Source organism: Numida meleagris, linkage group LGE64 (genome assembly GCF_002078875.1).
Source record: "Numida meleagris isolate 19003 breed g44 Domestic line linkage group LGE64, NumMel1.0, whole genome shotgun sequence".
NCBI lineage: Eukaryota > Metazoa > Chordata > Aves > Galliformes > Numididae > Numida > Numida meleagris.
Window position 1 is genome coordinate 181,071 of NC_034439.1, and position 14,550 is coordinate 195,620.

General features: G+C 49.5%; 1 protein-coding gene across 2 annotated transcripts in view; it reads right to left on the reverse strand.

The window, feature by feature from the left end:
• The window catches only part of LOC110390402 (deleted in malignant brain tumors 1 protein-like), a 19,285-nt gene extending 7,690 nt beyond the window's left edge, over nt 1-11,595 (reverse strand). The window contains exons 1-10 of one of the 2 annotated variants that reach the window (XM_021381706.1): nt 11,419-11,595; nt 10,982-11,311; nt 9,857-10,186; nt 9,168-9,482; nt 8,294-8,623; nt 7,601-7,930; nt 6,695-7,033; nt 3,506-3,835; nt 2,459-2,788; nt 1,693-1,946 (exon numbers count right to left, since the gene is read on the reverse strand). In XM_021381706.1, coding sequence (XP_021237381.1) covers nt 1,909-1,946; nt 2,459-2,788; nt 3,506-3,835; nt 6,695-7,033; nt 7,601-7,930; nt 8,294-8,623; nt 9,168-9,482; nt 9,857-10,186; nt 10,982-11,311; nt 11,419-11,446 — 2,700 coding nt within the window. In that variant the 5' untranslated portion in view covers nt 11,447-11,595 and the 3' untranslated portion in view covers nt 1,693-1,908. Of the gene's footprint in view, nt 1-1,692; nt 1,947-2,458; nt 2,789-3,505; nt 3,836-6,694; nt 7,034-7,600; nt 7,931-8,293; nt 8,624-9,167; nt 9,483-9,856; nt 10,187-10,981; nt 11,312-11,418 lie in introns of those variants that run through there. The other variant, XM_021381705.1, reaches the window with a different exon arrangement.

Sequence of the window (14,550 nt, forward strand, 5' to 3'; positions counted from 1 at the left end):
AAGCGAGCACCGCTGGGGGCTGACTCAGCCCCACCGCAGTTCAGCTGTCGACACACGACAGTGGCAGCCTGGATGTTCCAGCCATCGTCACACACTGTGCCCCACTGCCCATCGTGCAGCACCTCCACTCTGCCAGCGCAGCGGTTGGGGCCACTCACTAGCCTCAGGGAGTTGGTTTTTGAGGTGTCCGTCACTGAAAACACAATCTGGGATAAGTCCTTGGAGAAATTCATGCCTGTCCCTACCTCCATGATTCCTATTCTTGCCTTTTCATGTATGGAAAGTCTCTCTTGCTATGCAGTTCACTCCATGGATGCACACAGCAGTAGGACAGTCCAGGCAGCTATCTCTGGGCTGCATCCTGTGCTGCTCAGCTGGAATAATAGGTCCCATCCTTTAAGATGAATCCATCTTTTAGGGGCAAAGATGTTGGGCTTGGGGTTAATCTCAGCGCAGCTTGGAGCTAGTCATGATGTTGGGCATAGTCATTGGATAATAGAACTGTAGAATCATGGGATCATAGTGTCGTAGAACCAGAAGAATCATAGAACCATAAGAATCACAGAATCATAGAACCATACAAATCACAGAACCGTAAGAATCATAGACCCATAAGAATCATAGAATCATAGAACCATAAGAATTGTAGAACTGTAAGAATCATAGAATCATGATTCATAGAGTCATAGAATTATAGAATCATAGAATCACAGAATCACTGAATCATAGAATGATTTGGATTGGAAGGGATCCTCCAACATCACCTAGTCCAACATCCTTGCCATAAATAGGAACATGTTTCACTAGAGCAAGTTGCTCAAAGCCCTATCCAAACTGGCTTTAAACACTTTCAGGGATAGGGCATCCACAGCTTCTCTGGGCAACCTGTTCCAGTGCCTCACCACTCCCATCATGAAAAATTTCTTCCTTATATCCCATCTAAATCTATCCTCTTAGTTTAAATCCATTGCTGCTTCTCCAGTTGCTACAGGCCGTGACAAAAAAAAAAAAGTTTTCTCTGTCTTCTAAGTCTCCTTTATGTATTGATAAGCTGCACTGAGGTCACCACGGAGCCTTTCTCCAGGCTGAACAACCCCAATTCTTTCAGCCTTTTTTTGCAGGCTAGGCACCAGCCCTCTGAGCATCCTTGTGATCTTCTCTAGACTCTATCAGGTCCATGTACTTCTTGTGCTGGGGACTCCAGACCTGGATGCAGCACTGCAAGTAGAGTCTCTCTAGAGCATGGTAGAGGGGGACAATCCCCTCCCTCGCCCTGCTGATCACATTTCTTGTTATGCAGCCCAGGATACGACTGCCTTTCTGAGCTGCAAGCACACACTGCTGGCTTAAAACCAGAGCAGGTCCTGCCCCTGCAGGGAGCAGTCCTGTGAATCCTGTCAGTGGAGGAGGAGAGCCCTTGTGTTGCCTCCAAGAGCGCAGAGCCTTTTACAAACTCCAGGATCCTTGAACATGGTGTTGGCCCCTACAATGCCATGTGTTGCAAGACTTACCTAAGCAGACCACACCAGCATCTTCTCTGTGGTTGCAGTTATTCTGTCCCCACGGTCTGGCTTGACAATGCCGGAGTGCATCCTCGATCCCAGTGCAGCTCACGTCGTCCAGCCAGATGTGCCCAGTGCCTTGCCCAAAGCGAGCCCTGCCCGGGGCTGACAGCACCGTCCCGCAGCCCAACTGCCTGCACACCACCTTGGCATCGTTCAGGTCCCAGCCATCATCGCACACCGTCCCCCACTGCCCGTCGTGCAGGACCTCCACTCTCCCGGCGCAGCGGCTGGGACCGTTCACCAGCCGTACATCAGCTGAGCTCAAGTTTCCTGCATTTGCAGACACCCCAACGAAATTCATGCATGCATGATTGCAGAACACCTCCTTCTGTCCCATCCCATCTCATCCACCTGCATCCCACATAAGCAGCAGGGTAGCATCTGCATTAGAACATTAAAGATAAAAGGATTTTCCCTGGCTAGACACTGCTGATTAATTGCAGGAGAAAACCCCAGATTTCGCCAGGTGTGAAATTTGGCTGAGACGCTGCATGTGGGTTCCAAGAGCAGGAGATGCAAACGGGAGAGCACACCTAAGCCTGCCCTATGCACAGCATTCCCTCTGGAGAGAGCCATAAGATTGTTTTGGCTTAGAGGAGACCCGTAAACATCATCTAGTTCCATGGAGGGACATTTTCCTCTGGAGCAATTTGCTCAAAAACGAATCCAACCTGACTGGACATTTCCAGTGACGGGGCATCCACAGCTTCACTGGGCAGCTTGTTCCAGTGTCTCACCACCCTCTACATGGAAAAATTTCTTCCTTCTATCCCACCTAAATATACCCTCTTTCAGTTTAGAACCATTGCTCCTCATCCCATCGCTACAAGCCCTGGTAAAATGTCTTCCTCAATCTTTCTTATATGCTCTGCCTCCTGACGAGCCCGTCTTACCTGAGCACACCACACCAGCATCTTCTCCATGATGGCAGTTATGGACACCCCAAGTCTTCGCTTTGCACTGTGAGATATCATTTTCCTCCCCTGTGCAGCTTACTTCATCCAGCCAGATGCGACTAGATCCCCACCCAAACCGAGCCGATCCTGGGGCTGACAGCGCAGTCCCGCATCCCAGCTGCCGGCACACCACCGCCGCATCACTCATGTCCCAGTTGTCATCACAGACTGTCCCCCACTCGTTGTTGTAAAACACCTCCACCCTCCCAGCACACTCACTCAAACCATCCACCAGCCGAAGTGTGGAAACATTGGACATCCCCGAGCCTGAAAAATACACAGAAATAGGCATCATAAAGATTATGCTCATATACCATAAAATCTAATGGGCTGGAAAAGGATGAACATCCCTGTAGTGTGTTTAGGTGGTGCTGCTGCAGCAAGCTGTATGATCTAGGTTCACCTGATGGCTACCCAATTCTTGGACTAGAGGAAATGGCAAAGGACATTTTTCTATTTGTTCCTTTTTCTTTCCTGACTGCTGACCACCACATTGATCTATCCATGGAGGTTTCTCTTCCAAGACAAGCAGTAGCTAGCTAGAAGTGTGTATCATATTACCCTGGCATATTCCAGTGCATCTTTCTATATTTATCCTCATGACCTGGCATTTAGCAGCACTGGATGTTCTTAACCCGGGGTGTGGAGCTGGTGCATCTGCTGCCAACTCAAGAAGCATTGCTGTACTCTTCTGCTACCACTCCAAGAAGACTGCAGGTGCTTTTCCCCATGAAAACTTGAACACTCTTGGACATCTTCAGACACTATGGTGTGTCTTAAGCCATGCTGCTTTTTCCTACTGCCCACGTTCCATTGTCCATATTTGTCTATGTGTCCAATAGCTCTTTTTTTTAACAGTTTCCACCAGTCTGAGAAATCCTGGACAAAAGAAGTATTGGCCAGCTTGCCCTCATACATTCCCAGCCCTCCGCTTACAGGATAGGGCTTGATCCATCTGCAAAGAAAGCACTCAGTGATGATTACCTGAGCACACAACACCAGCATCTTCCAAATGACTGCATCCATGGAGTCCTCTAGGCTTGACTGGGCATTCAGCAAGGGTAGCTTCTGTCCCACGACATCTCACTCCTTCTAGCCAGATGGGGCCAGACCCTCGCCCAAATGAAGACATCCTCAGTGCTGACACTGCCGTTCCACAGTCCAGTTGCCGGCACACCACATTGGCATCATTCAAATCCCAGTCATCATGGCACACCGTCCCCCACTGCTGACTGTGAAACACCTCCACCCGTCCAGAGCAGCGGTGTGGGCCGTTCACCAGCCGTAGGGCTTCTGGGCTCCGCAGGTCTATGTCTGAAAACACAATCAGAGTGAGAATAGATCCTGGCCAGAAATTCCTGCCTGTCTGGTTGCCAGCAACATGGTGAACTTCTCCGTCCAGTGATCTTGCATGTATTCTTGCATTGTACTTTTGCTAATGCCACACCATGGACATGTATGCATGAACAATCAACCAATGATCAAGAGTGTTTTGACCATGCCTTGCACACTGGCCAAGTCCTTGCCACCTATTTGAGACTGAAGTCATGCTATATGGGAAAAGATCTTCAGTCTCCAGGCTGCAGATACACAGGTGCTGAGATGCTAGATTCAGCCAGCATGGGTTTGTGAAGGGCAGGTCCTGCTTGACCAACCTGATCTCCTTCTATGATCGAGTGACCTGTCTGGTGGATGAGGGAAAGGCTGTTGATGTGGTCTACCTAGACTTCAGCAAAGCCTTTGACACTGTCTCCCACAGTATTCTCCTGGAGAAACTGGCAGCCTGTGGCTTGGACAGGTACACCCTTTGCTGGGTAAGGAACTGGCTGGAGGGCCAGGCCCAGAGAGTGGTGGTGAATGGAGTTAAATCCAGCTGGCGAGCGGTCACGAGTGGTGTTCCCCAGGGGTCGGTGCTGGGGCCTGTCCTCTTCAATATCTTTACTGATGACCTGGGTGAGGGCATTGAGAGCACCCTCAGTAAGTTTGCAGACGACACCAAGCTGGCAGGAAGTGTCGATCTGCCTGGGGGTAGAGAGGCCCTACAGAGAGATCTGGACAGGCTGGATCTCTGGGCTGAAGCCAATGGGATGAGGTTCAACAAGACCAAGTGCCGGGTCCTGCACTTCGGCCACAACAACCCCAGGCAACGCTACAGGTTTGGGGCAGAGTGGCTGGAAAGTTGTGTGGAGGAAACGGACCTGGGGGTATTAGTCGATGCTCAGCTGAGCATGAGCCAGCAGTGTGCCCAGGTGGCCAAGAAGGCCAATGGCATTCTGGCTTGTATCAGAAATAGTGTTGTCAGTAGGAGTAGGGAAGTCATTGTCCCTCGGTACTCAGCACTGGTGAGGCCCCACCTCGAGTACTGTGTCCAGTTTTGGGCCCCTCACTGCAAAAAAGACATTGAGGCCCTGGAGCGTATTCAGAGGAGGGCAACGAAGCTGGTGAGGGGTCTGGAGCACAGGGCTTATGAGGAGCGGCTGAGGGAACTGGGATTGTTCAGTCTGGAGAAGAGGAGGCTCAGGGGAGACCTTATCACTCTCTATAACTACCTGAAAGGAGGTTGTAGTGAGCTGGGGGTCGGCCTCTTCTCTCTTGTAACTAGTGACAGGACGAGGGGGAATGGCCTCAAGTTGCGCCAGGGGAGATTTAGGCTGGACATTAGGAAATACTACTTTTCTGAAAGAGTGGTCAGGTGCTGGAACAGGCTGCCCAGGGAGGTGGTTGAGTCACCGTCCCTGGAGGTGTTCAAGAAACGTTTAGATATAGCATTGAGAGAAATGGTTTAGTGGGGTTATTGGTGGTAGGTGGATGGTTGGACTAGGTGATCTTGTAGGTCTTTTCCAACCTAGCTAGTTCTATGATTCTATGATTCTATGCTGAGGAGTGCTGTGTCCACAGCACCTTATGCACCAGCAGCACACGCAGTCCTAGCAGCATGGAAAGAATGTTCATCTTCTCCTGAGCATGTATGCTGAGATAGCAGCATCAATCACAGCAGATAGTTGAGGACTTCAGTGAAATAATCTGCTTATGTCACACTTATAGTGTCTGCCTCATTGGTAGCTCCAGCTAATTCTCCATCACCCTTTATGGAGGGTCCATGTGCAAGGTGCAAGCTGGCATATGTTTTTTTTTCATGATTTCCCCCCTCCTGTTCCTGAATCTACCAATGAGGAAGCCTGGGTGTTAGTGAGGATACAACCCTGATGGAAACATGGATGGTTTCCTGCACGCCTGACATGGTGCTCAAAGAGGACAGTTTCTGTCCCAGTTTGCCGGATGGGGCCATATCTGCACCCAGGGCAAGCTGCAGCTGGTAGTGCAAAGGTACACACAGCTGATCAAGGCAGAGAGCCACCGATCACTCTGATAAAGGTATTGCATAAAAGCAGCTCTCTGCCTGCCCACAATACCTGCACCTTTTCCCTGCTTCATTTTTTGTCAAGAGTGAGCATGCCGCTTGGGAGGAGAAAGACATTAATTACTGAAGGTTTCCTATGGGGAACAACCATTATCTTCATGGGGACAAGCAGGCAGTGAGGCACAAAATGCACATGCAAGGAATAGTATGGCAAAGAGAAGGGACTTCCCAGGGGCAGTATAGTAGCATGGCTGAGGAACAGTGATTGGAAAAATGCAAGCAGAGTAGCTGCCTGAATACACAGCCCTGGGGCATTAGGACTCCTTGTGTTTAATCCCAGGCAACATTGGATATTTGGAAAAATTTCTTTACTGAAAGGGTCGTGAAGCAATGGAACAGGCTGCCCAGGGAGGGAGCTGAGTCTTTATCCCTGGAGGAATTTAAAAGATGTGTAGATGCAATGCTCAGGGACAGAGTTTAGTGGTAGACTTGGAAGTGCTAGGCTAACAGTTGGGCCTGATAACCTTAGAGGTCTTTTCCAGCCTAAATGATTCTATGATCTCATGATGGTGCCTTGAAGAAAGCTTACATCTTACAGGCTTGGGATTTCTGGGGATCCCAGGTTTGGGATTTCCAAGGACTTTGCCTGATGTAAGCCCCCTAAAAGGAAAATTTTTTGTGCTCCCTGCTGGGTCTGTAGAAACAAGCAGTGGTTAAGACAAGATAATGAGGAGCTGGACGGAGTGAATTTACAGGGACAGGTGGCATGACCTCCTAAGGAGAGGACTGATACCTGACTCACCAACACTGACCTACAGCCGCAGAGCACACGACACTCGCATATCCCTTGGACTTGCAGCTCTGGGCTCCCCAGAGCTTGACTTTGCATTCAAAGAGGGCTCGCTCCATCCCTGTGCATTCCACAGCATCAACCCAGGTCAGATGAGGTCCTTCCCCAAACTGCGAAAAGCTTGAGGCAGAGCGTGCTGCCCCGCAGCCCAGCTGCCTGCAAACCACATAGGCTTCAGCCAGGTCCCAGCCATCAGCACAGACAGTTCCCCAGCGCTGGTCATGAAACACTTCAAGTCTTCCAGAGCATTTATCAGAGCCATTGACGAGGCGGAGATCTACTAGGTCAGAAATGCCTGATCCTGCAACACCAGAAGAAAAAACATGTAAGAGGACACCTTCTGCTCTGTGAAACCTTCAGCTGCAAGACATGCATTTACACAAGAGGCTGAACAGCTTTGAGGGTCAAGGATGCTCTGGCAGTGAGAGACAGGGAAGACTTTTAGATGTGATGCCAACTGGCTGGAAAAAAAAGAAAAAAAAAAGAGGAGTTGGTGCCCAAGGCTTGCTTGGAATGGTCTTGGTTGGACTAAAATCCAATATAGTGTAGGCTATTTGATTGATGGGAATGGTCTCTACCTAATGCTAGCTGCCAGGATTTGTGCTAAATAACACCAGTCAGAAGCATGCCAGAGACCTCACCGTGGAGATGCCAGTACAAATGGGCTATACCCATCTAATTTTCTTGTGCTTTATCTGAGTATAGGTACTGTTCTCCATCCAAAGGTGAATGACGAGGGACTGATTTCAAAGGAAGGGATCTCCAGACTGGCCGCAAATTGTTCTTGAATCACAAGCCCTTACAACCACATGGAATTGTCAATTCAAGCCTCAGGAATGCTTGCTGCTGTGTGACGGACAACAGTTACCTGAGCACACCACACTGGCAACTTCATGCTGATAACAGTTGTGGATACCCCATCCCTTGAACTTGCATTCAGAGAGGGCAGCTTCTGTCCCTGTGCAGTTGACGTCATCCAGCCACATGGGTCCCTGTCCATGCCCAAAGTAAGCCCTCAGTGGAGCTGATATCACCACTCCGCAGTCCAGCTGCCGGCACACCACTGCAGCATCTGGGATCTCCCAGCGGTCATCACACACCGTTCCCCATTGCTCATTGTGAAACACTTCCAGTCTCCCAGCACAGCGACCTGGGCCACCCACCAGTCGAACTGGGGCAAAACTGGAAACAGCCGAGCCTGCAAGCAGAGAAGCAACTCAGTCAACCACTGCACATCCATCCAGTCTCTGTGGAGGAGGATGAAGGATGTTCATTTTCATGGGCAATGCTGCACAGAGCATTGTGGTTACATTGCCTCTGAATCCACAGCACTATGGAGACACTCGTCAAAGGATTTGAGAATATTTACTCCAGCAGAAAGTTGGATAGATCATAGAATCACAGAATCATAGAATCATGGAATGGCTTGAGTTGAAAGGGACCTTGAAGATCATCTAGTTCCAACAGTAGGCATCTTCCATCCAGTGGGTTGGTGGAAGAGGACCTGACCATATCAGAGCAGCTAGTGTATCCCATCTCAATCCTATGCTCTGAAACCCACCTGAGCACACGACACTAGCATGCTTTCCATGGCTGCAGCTGCTCTTTCCCCATGGGCTTGCTCTGCATTTCATAAGAGCTGGTTCTGTTCCCTCGCAGCTCACATTGTCCAACCAGACACGGTGAGATCCAGCATCCAAATGTGCTTCACCTGAGGCTGACAGCACTGTTCCACAGCCCAGCTGCCTGCACACAACCTCAGCATCCTTCTTATCCCAGGCATGGTCGCACACAGCTCCCCACATCTCCTCGTGAAGCACCTCAACTCGGCCAGCACAGCGATGTGAGCCATTCACCAGTCGGAGATGAGCAGGCTCTGGGATGATCGAGTCTGCAAATATCCAAGAGTGTTATAAATGCTTGGAAATTTCCTTCCATAAATCCCTTCTAATGGTTACAGAATTCCTTCCATGCTTATCTGCTTACACTTAAGCTTCTGTCTCTTGTCTAAAAGGCAAGAAGGAGGTCAGAATAGGAGGACTTCTCTCTGCAACACAATACTGCTCCCACAGCTCACACTGTGCATATTGTCCACCCCACTCCCACCATGAAAAGTTCACTGGGGAGGTTATTTGCACCAGACTTTCCCCCTTGACCTTGTTATTCTTCCTTGTTGTTGGACACGGTCAGCCTCGAGCGTTCATGGGGAAGGCTGCCTGCTGGAATTTCTCCCATCTTCCTAAATAAACTCTTTGACATGGGAGAAAGGGACTCTCTCTGTTCACCAGCTACAGGACAAGTTTAGACAGACTATGCTGACTACTGATGCTGAACCCAGCTCAGCTTTGCATGGGGCATAGACTAGCTGTCCCCACATCTTCCACCAAGCCCCTTGACTTGCTTCAGAAATGAAATTCAGGAGGAGCAGTGCTTACCTGAGCACACCACACCAGCATCTTCCCAGTGGTCGCAACTGGTGATTCCCCATGGCTTGGCTGAGCAGGCAGACAGTGAGTACTCAAACCCCGTGCAATTCATCCCATCCAGCCACACGATTCCAGTCCCTTGGCCAAACTGAGCCTGTCCAGGGGCTGACAGTGCTCTCCCACAGCCCAACTGCCTGCACACCACATTGGCATCCAGCAAATCCCAGTTCTTGTCGCACACAGTTCCCCAGAGCTTGTTGTGTAAGATCTCAACCCTGCCAGCGCAGCGGCTCCCGTAATTCACCAGTCGGATCTGGTCACCCTCTGAGTTGAATGAAAGAGCAAAAAGGGGAGAAGATTTGGCACCCTGCAATCCACAAGTGGTTTTGCAGCATGGCAAAACTATCCTGCCACTGAAGCTGATCATTTCATTTAATGACATCAGGCTCATTTCATAACCATGAAAAGGATGCCTGAGACTAGTGGCCCCCAGCACCTTCTGGCAGAGGGGCAAGAGGCTGGAACATGAAACTCCCCATTGCAACCATGCCAAGGGGAACAGCCACAGTATCTCCAAACCCCAAATGTCCCTCAGTAATAAGGAAGTCACAAAGAGGGCATATTATCTGCTGCAGAGGCAGAGAATTAAGGTGAGGAACCAAGCATTACTCCTCCCATGTCATTCCCAAGGTGGTTACCTGCACACACCACACCAGCTGATGTCCAAGGATGACATGTGCTGTTGCTCCAGTGTCTTGTCTTGCATGTAAACAGGGCACTTTCCGAGCCTGTGCAGTTTATGTTGCCTGGCCACATCTGTCCATATCCTTGCCCAAAATGAGACCCAATAGGAGCCAACAGCGCTTCACCACAGCCCAGCTGCCTGCACACCACTTGAGCCTCAGCCATCCCCCAGCCATGATCACACAAAGCTGCCCAAGTGTCGTTGTGAAAGACCTCGACCCTGCCATTGCAGCGAGTTGAACCGTTGACCAGGCGGAGCTCCACTGAAATAGGAACCCCTGAGTCTGCAAATGAAAGAAGAGAGACGTGGCTGCTCCTGTTTGATGGAGCTGTGCATCCTCTGTGCATGGTGAGCTTGCATCAAAAACTCCTTTAAAACCTTTTATGCATGGGAGATGGATGAGACAGACATGGCCATTCAATACTTAAGAATGGCTTGTAAGAAAGAGGAAAAAATGCCATTTACTGGGGCGTGTTGTGAGAGAACGAGGGGTAATGAATTTAAACCAAAACAGGGCAGACTTAGATTAGATGTAAGCAAGAAATTCTTCACTATGAGGGAGGAGGTGTTACAGAGGAACAGGGTGCCCAACAGTACTGTGGATACGCCATCGCTGAAAGTGTTCAAAGTTGGATTAAACAGCACTTCAAGCAACCTGAAAACTGTCTCTGTCCATGACAGAGATGTTGGACTAGGTGATGCTTGAAGGTCCTTTCCAGCCCAAACCACTCTAAAATTCTATGAACACCTGCAGAAAGCTTTGCATGGTATAAGTTAGTTGTCCCCAAGACAAATACGTGCAGGTGCTTGGTAATTCATGCCTGTGACTGCAAATGCTCATTTGAATGTGGAGAAGCCCATGCAGCTCACTTGTCTTGCAGCTCAGCAACAGTGAGAGGTGGCAAAAGTAGGAGAAGACTTTCCACAGTAACTTGCCTGCATGCAGCACCACAAAGGGAGACTGTAATGAGCACTCTGAGAATGCACTCAGTACTGTTGAGCATTTCCAGGATCCCTTACAAAACACTGAAATATTCTGTATGCTGTCATTTAACCTTTAGTTCTGAATGAGAGTTACCTGAACATAGCACTCCAGCATCCTCTCCATGGTAGCAATTGTTGTCTCCCCATGCACTTGCCTTGCAGTCAAAGATGGATTCCTCCATACCAGTGCAGTTCACATCATCCAGCCAGATGGTATCTTGGCCTCTCCCATAATGAGCTGCTTTAGGGGCCAGCACTGCTGTTCCACAGCCCAGTTGCCGGCACACCACGTTAGCATCAGCAAGGTCCCAGCCGTCATCGCAGATGGTGCCCCATCGTTGGTCATGGAGCACCTCCACTCTCCCCGCACAACGACTGGGGCCATCGAGCAGCTGGAGCCGACCGATCTTGGAGATGTGGGATTCTGCAGACAACCCAAGAGGAATGGTTGGAGACCATTTGTGTACAATGAGGTACAGCAGGAAGGGGAACAGGCATGGAGATGCCATACAGCAGGCTGGTTGTGTCTACCTGAGCACTCCACGCTGGCATCCTCCATGTGGACACAATTGTGTTGTCCCCATGGCCTGGCCTTGCACTCGGAGAGAGCAGCTTCCGTCCCTGTGCAGTTGACATCATCCAACCATATTGGTCCTGTTCCTTCTCCATGCCGAGCCCCTCGTGAGATCGACAGCACTGTTCCACAGTTCAGCTGCCGGCACACGACCTGACCATCATTGGCATCCCAGTTGTCACTGCACACTGTCCCCCACGTCCCATTGTGGAGCACCTCCACTCGCCCGGCACAGCGGCCATAGTCACTCACCAGGCGGAGTTCTGAGTGTGGGGACACTGCACCTGCAAAACCAAGAGGAGAAGGAGGTCAGGAGGTGTCATCCTAGAGTGGGTGGGGCTCAGCTACTCACATATTTGATATGCCTCCTGCCCCCTGGTGTTGTTCAGAGAAGGTTTCAGAGAAACTGCTGAGCATACTACACTTATCTTCAACTTACAGGAGTCTGAAGAGAGGCGTCATGGTAGCCTGAGGAAGTGGTCATGGCTCCAATCCTATCAGTGTTCAAGAAAAGCTTGGACAACCCTCTCAGATACATGACTTATCTTGGGTTGTCCTGTGTAAAGTTAGAATTCAGGTCCTTGCAGGTCCTTTCCAACTCAGAATATTCTATGATTCTATGACTCTACATGGCCGAGGCAACCTGAGATGGCCTTGTGTACCTGTTTATAGGCAGCTGAGTCCCATCCTGCACCTGGGTCGGGGTAATCCCAAGCACAGATACAGGTTGAGTGGAGAATGACTTGAGAGCAGCCCTGAGGAGAAGGGTGTCAGTTGATGAAAGACTCAACATGAACTGGCAATATGTGCTCACAGTCGAGAAAGCTAACCGTATCCTGGGCTGCATCAAGAGAAGCACTGGGAGGTGATTTAGGCAAGATATTAGGAAGAAATTCTTTAGTGTGAGAGTGGTGAGACACTGGAACAGGTTGTCTAGCAAGGTTGCGGATACTCACTCCCTAGAAGCACTCAAGGCCAGGCTGGATGGGGCTTTGATCAACCTCGTCTAGAGGGAGGTGTCCCTGCCTATAGCAGGGGGGTTGGAACTAGATGATCTTAAAGGTCCCTTCCAACCTGAACCATTTTGTGATTCTGTGATTCCATGATCCCTCTCATTACTAGAGATTGTCCAAAGGAAGGCAGCAAAGATGGTAAAGGATGTAGAGGGCAAGATGTATGAGGAGCAGTTGAGGCCCTTTGGTTTGTTTAGCCCACAGAAGAGAAGACTGAGGGGAAGCATGGTGGCCAGCAGATTCCTCATGAGGGACAGGTGCTGATAACATTGGTGATATCAACAGAACTCAAGGGAAGGCATGGAACCACATCAGGGGAGAATCAGGCTGGATGTTAGGAAGTGATTTGGCACTAGAGAGAGGTGGGCACAGAACAGGCTGCCCAGGGCAGTGATCACAGCCTAGAGCTGAGGGAGCTCAAGTAGTGTTTGGACAACATTCTTGGATACATGGTTTAAGTCATAGGCTGACCAGTACTGAGTGAGGAGTGAGTTCCTTCCAGCTCAGGATAATCTATGATTACAATCTATGATTCTATGACTCTACACACCCTGGGCCCCCTGAGGCATGTCTAACAGCCCTGAGTGCTTGTAGGCTGCTGAGTGCCGTCGATGTATCTAAATGCCTGAATTTACTCCTCTTAATGCCAATAGGGCTCCCACACCCCAAGAGTCCTCTTCCTGCTCATACGACAGACAAATGGCTGTATAACTATAGAATAACTGCATGCAATGCAGCTACACATAGAGTTTGGAGAAGTAGAAAAACTCTTATTCATAGGAAGGTCTTCACAGTCGGCAAGACCTGCAGCAAAAGATGGCCTCTAGTTCCTTATGCACACTTAGCACAAGCAGTAGCAAAGTGGAGCAATAAGTTAACTGGAAGTGACTAATGCAGAGAGCCTAACAGTCAGCATAAAAATAAATGCTGAAGAGCAATGTGATTGCATTCTGAAAAGAGATTTTTGACCATGATTTCCAAAGAGCTCGGGCACCGATCCGTGCTCAGGTCCAGCACAGTTTTGCTTTTCCCAGCACTGACTCATGAGCTGTGTCGGGACCTGGGGTCTGCGAGTTCCCTCAGCCAGGTACCCCATCCTCCAAAACTGCTTAAATCTGAGCAGCTGAACACCTCCTCCTCCTTTTATCCTTCTTCTACCAGCGCAGAGCAATGGGCAACACAGTCCACCCAAAATGGGACCTGCCTTCTGCAGGGGCACATCACTCCGCTATTTGTTTTTATCTACTGGGTTTCTACCACACACCTGAGTTAGAACCCTCAGGGAAGACCCAACACTGCAAGTGTCAGAAAACTGCAAGTATTTCCCCAGTCTGTAAGCAGAGAGTCAGATATAACACTTGGGAAGTCACAGAGGTCAGAAGGAGGAAGACACAGTGTAGAAATCAATTCCCAGCATCGTTCTCAGACACAAACCGTAACTTGGGAGCTGTAGGCTTCCTGAAAGGGACAAGCTGGCCCCCTGCATGCAGGCTTCACTAGCTCAGCTCTTCTATTTAGGGAGGGCAGGGAGTAGGAAAATGTCTTTGCAAAGACACTCCTAAAGTTAACTTTGATGATGAGTCTGAAATGGATGCACTCCACACACTCACTTCCCAGACTGCAAGCTCTCCATTCTCCATTCTCAATGCTCTTTCCTCATTTTTACTAGAAACTACTCTCTGATAAGCAATAACAAATCAACCTCACAGCTGAGAATTAGCAGAGCTGGTGTATTGCTTGGTATCTTTCTTGCACTGCCTTGGGCAGGGAATGAGATGTCGTGGCTACCCTAGGCAGTCTCAGCCCAGATGACTCCAGCAAGCCAGGAGATACTGAGTCTTGAAGAGGCAGTCAGCATACTGAAACTTCCAGCAGTAGGATTTCCAGAAGCAAGGAAGGTTTGCACTGCTCATGAATTGATCACCAAAGAGGAAGAAAACCCAAGCGTGTTATAGTATTTTTTTTCATGAGGAAGTGATAGAAGCTGGCTTAGTAACAATCAGTTAGGAAATTAAGCTTGTACTGGCAGAGAAAGTACATTCCTAGTTTCATTTCCTCCAAACATGATCTGAAGAT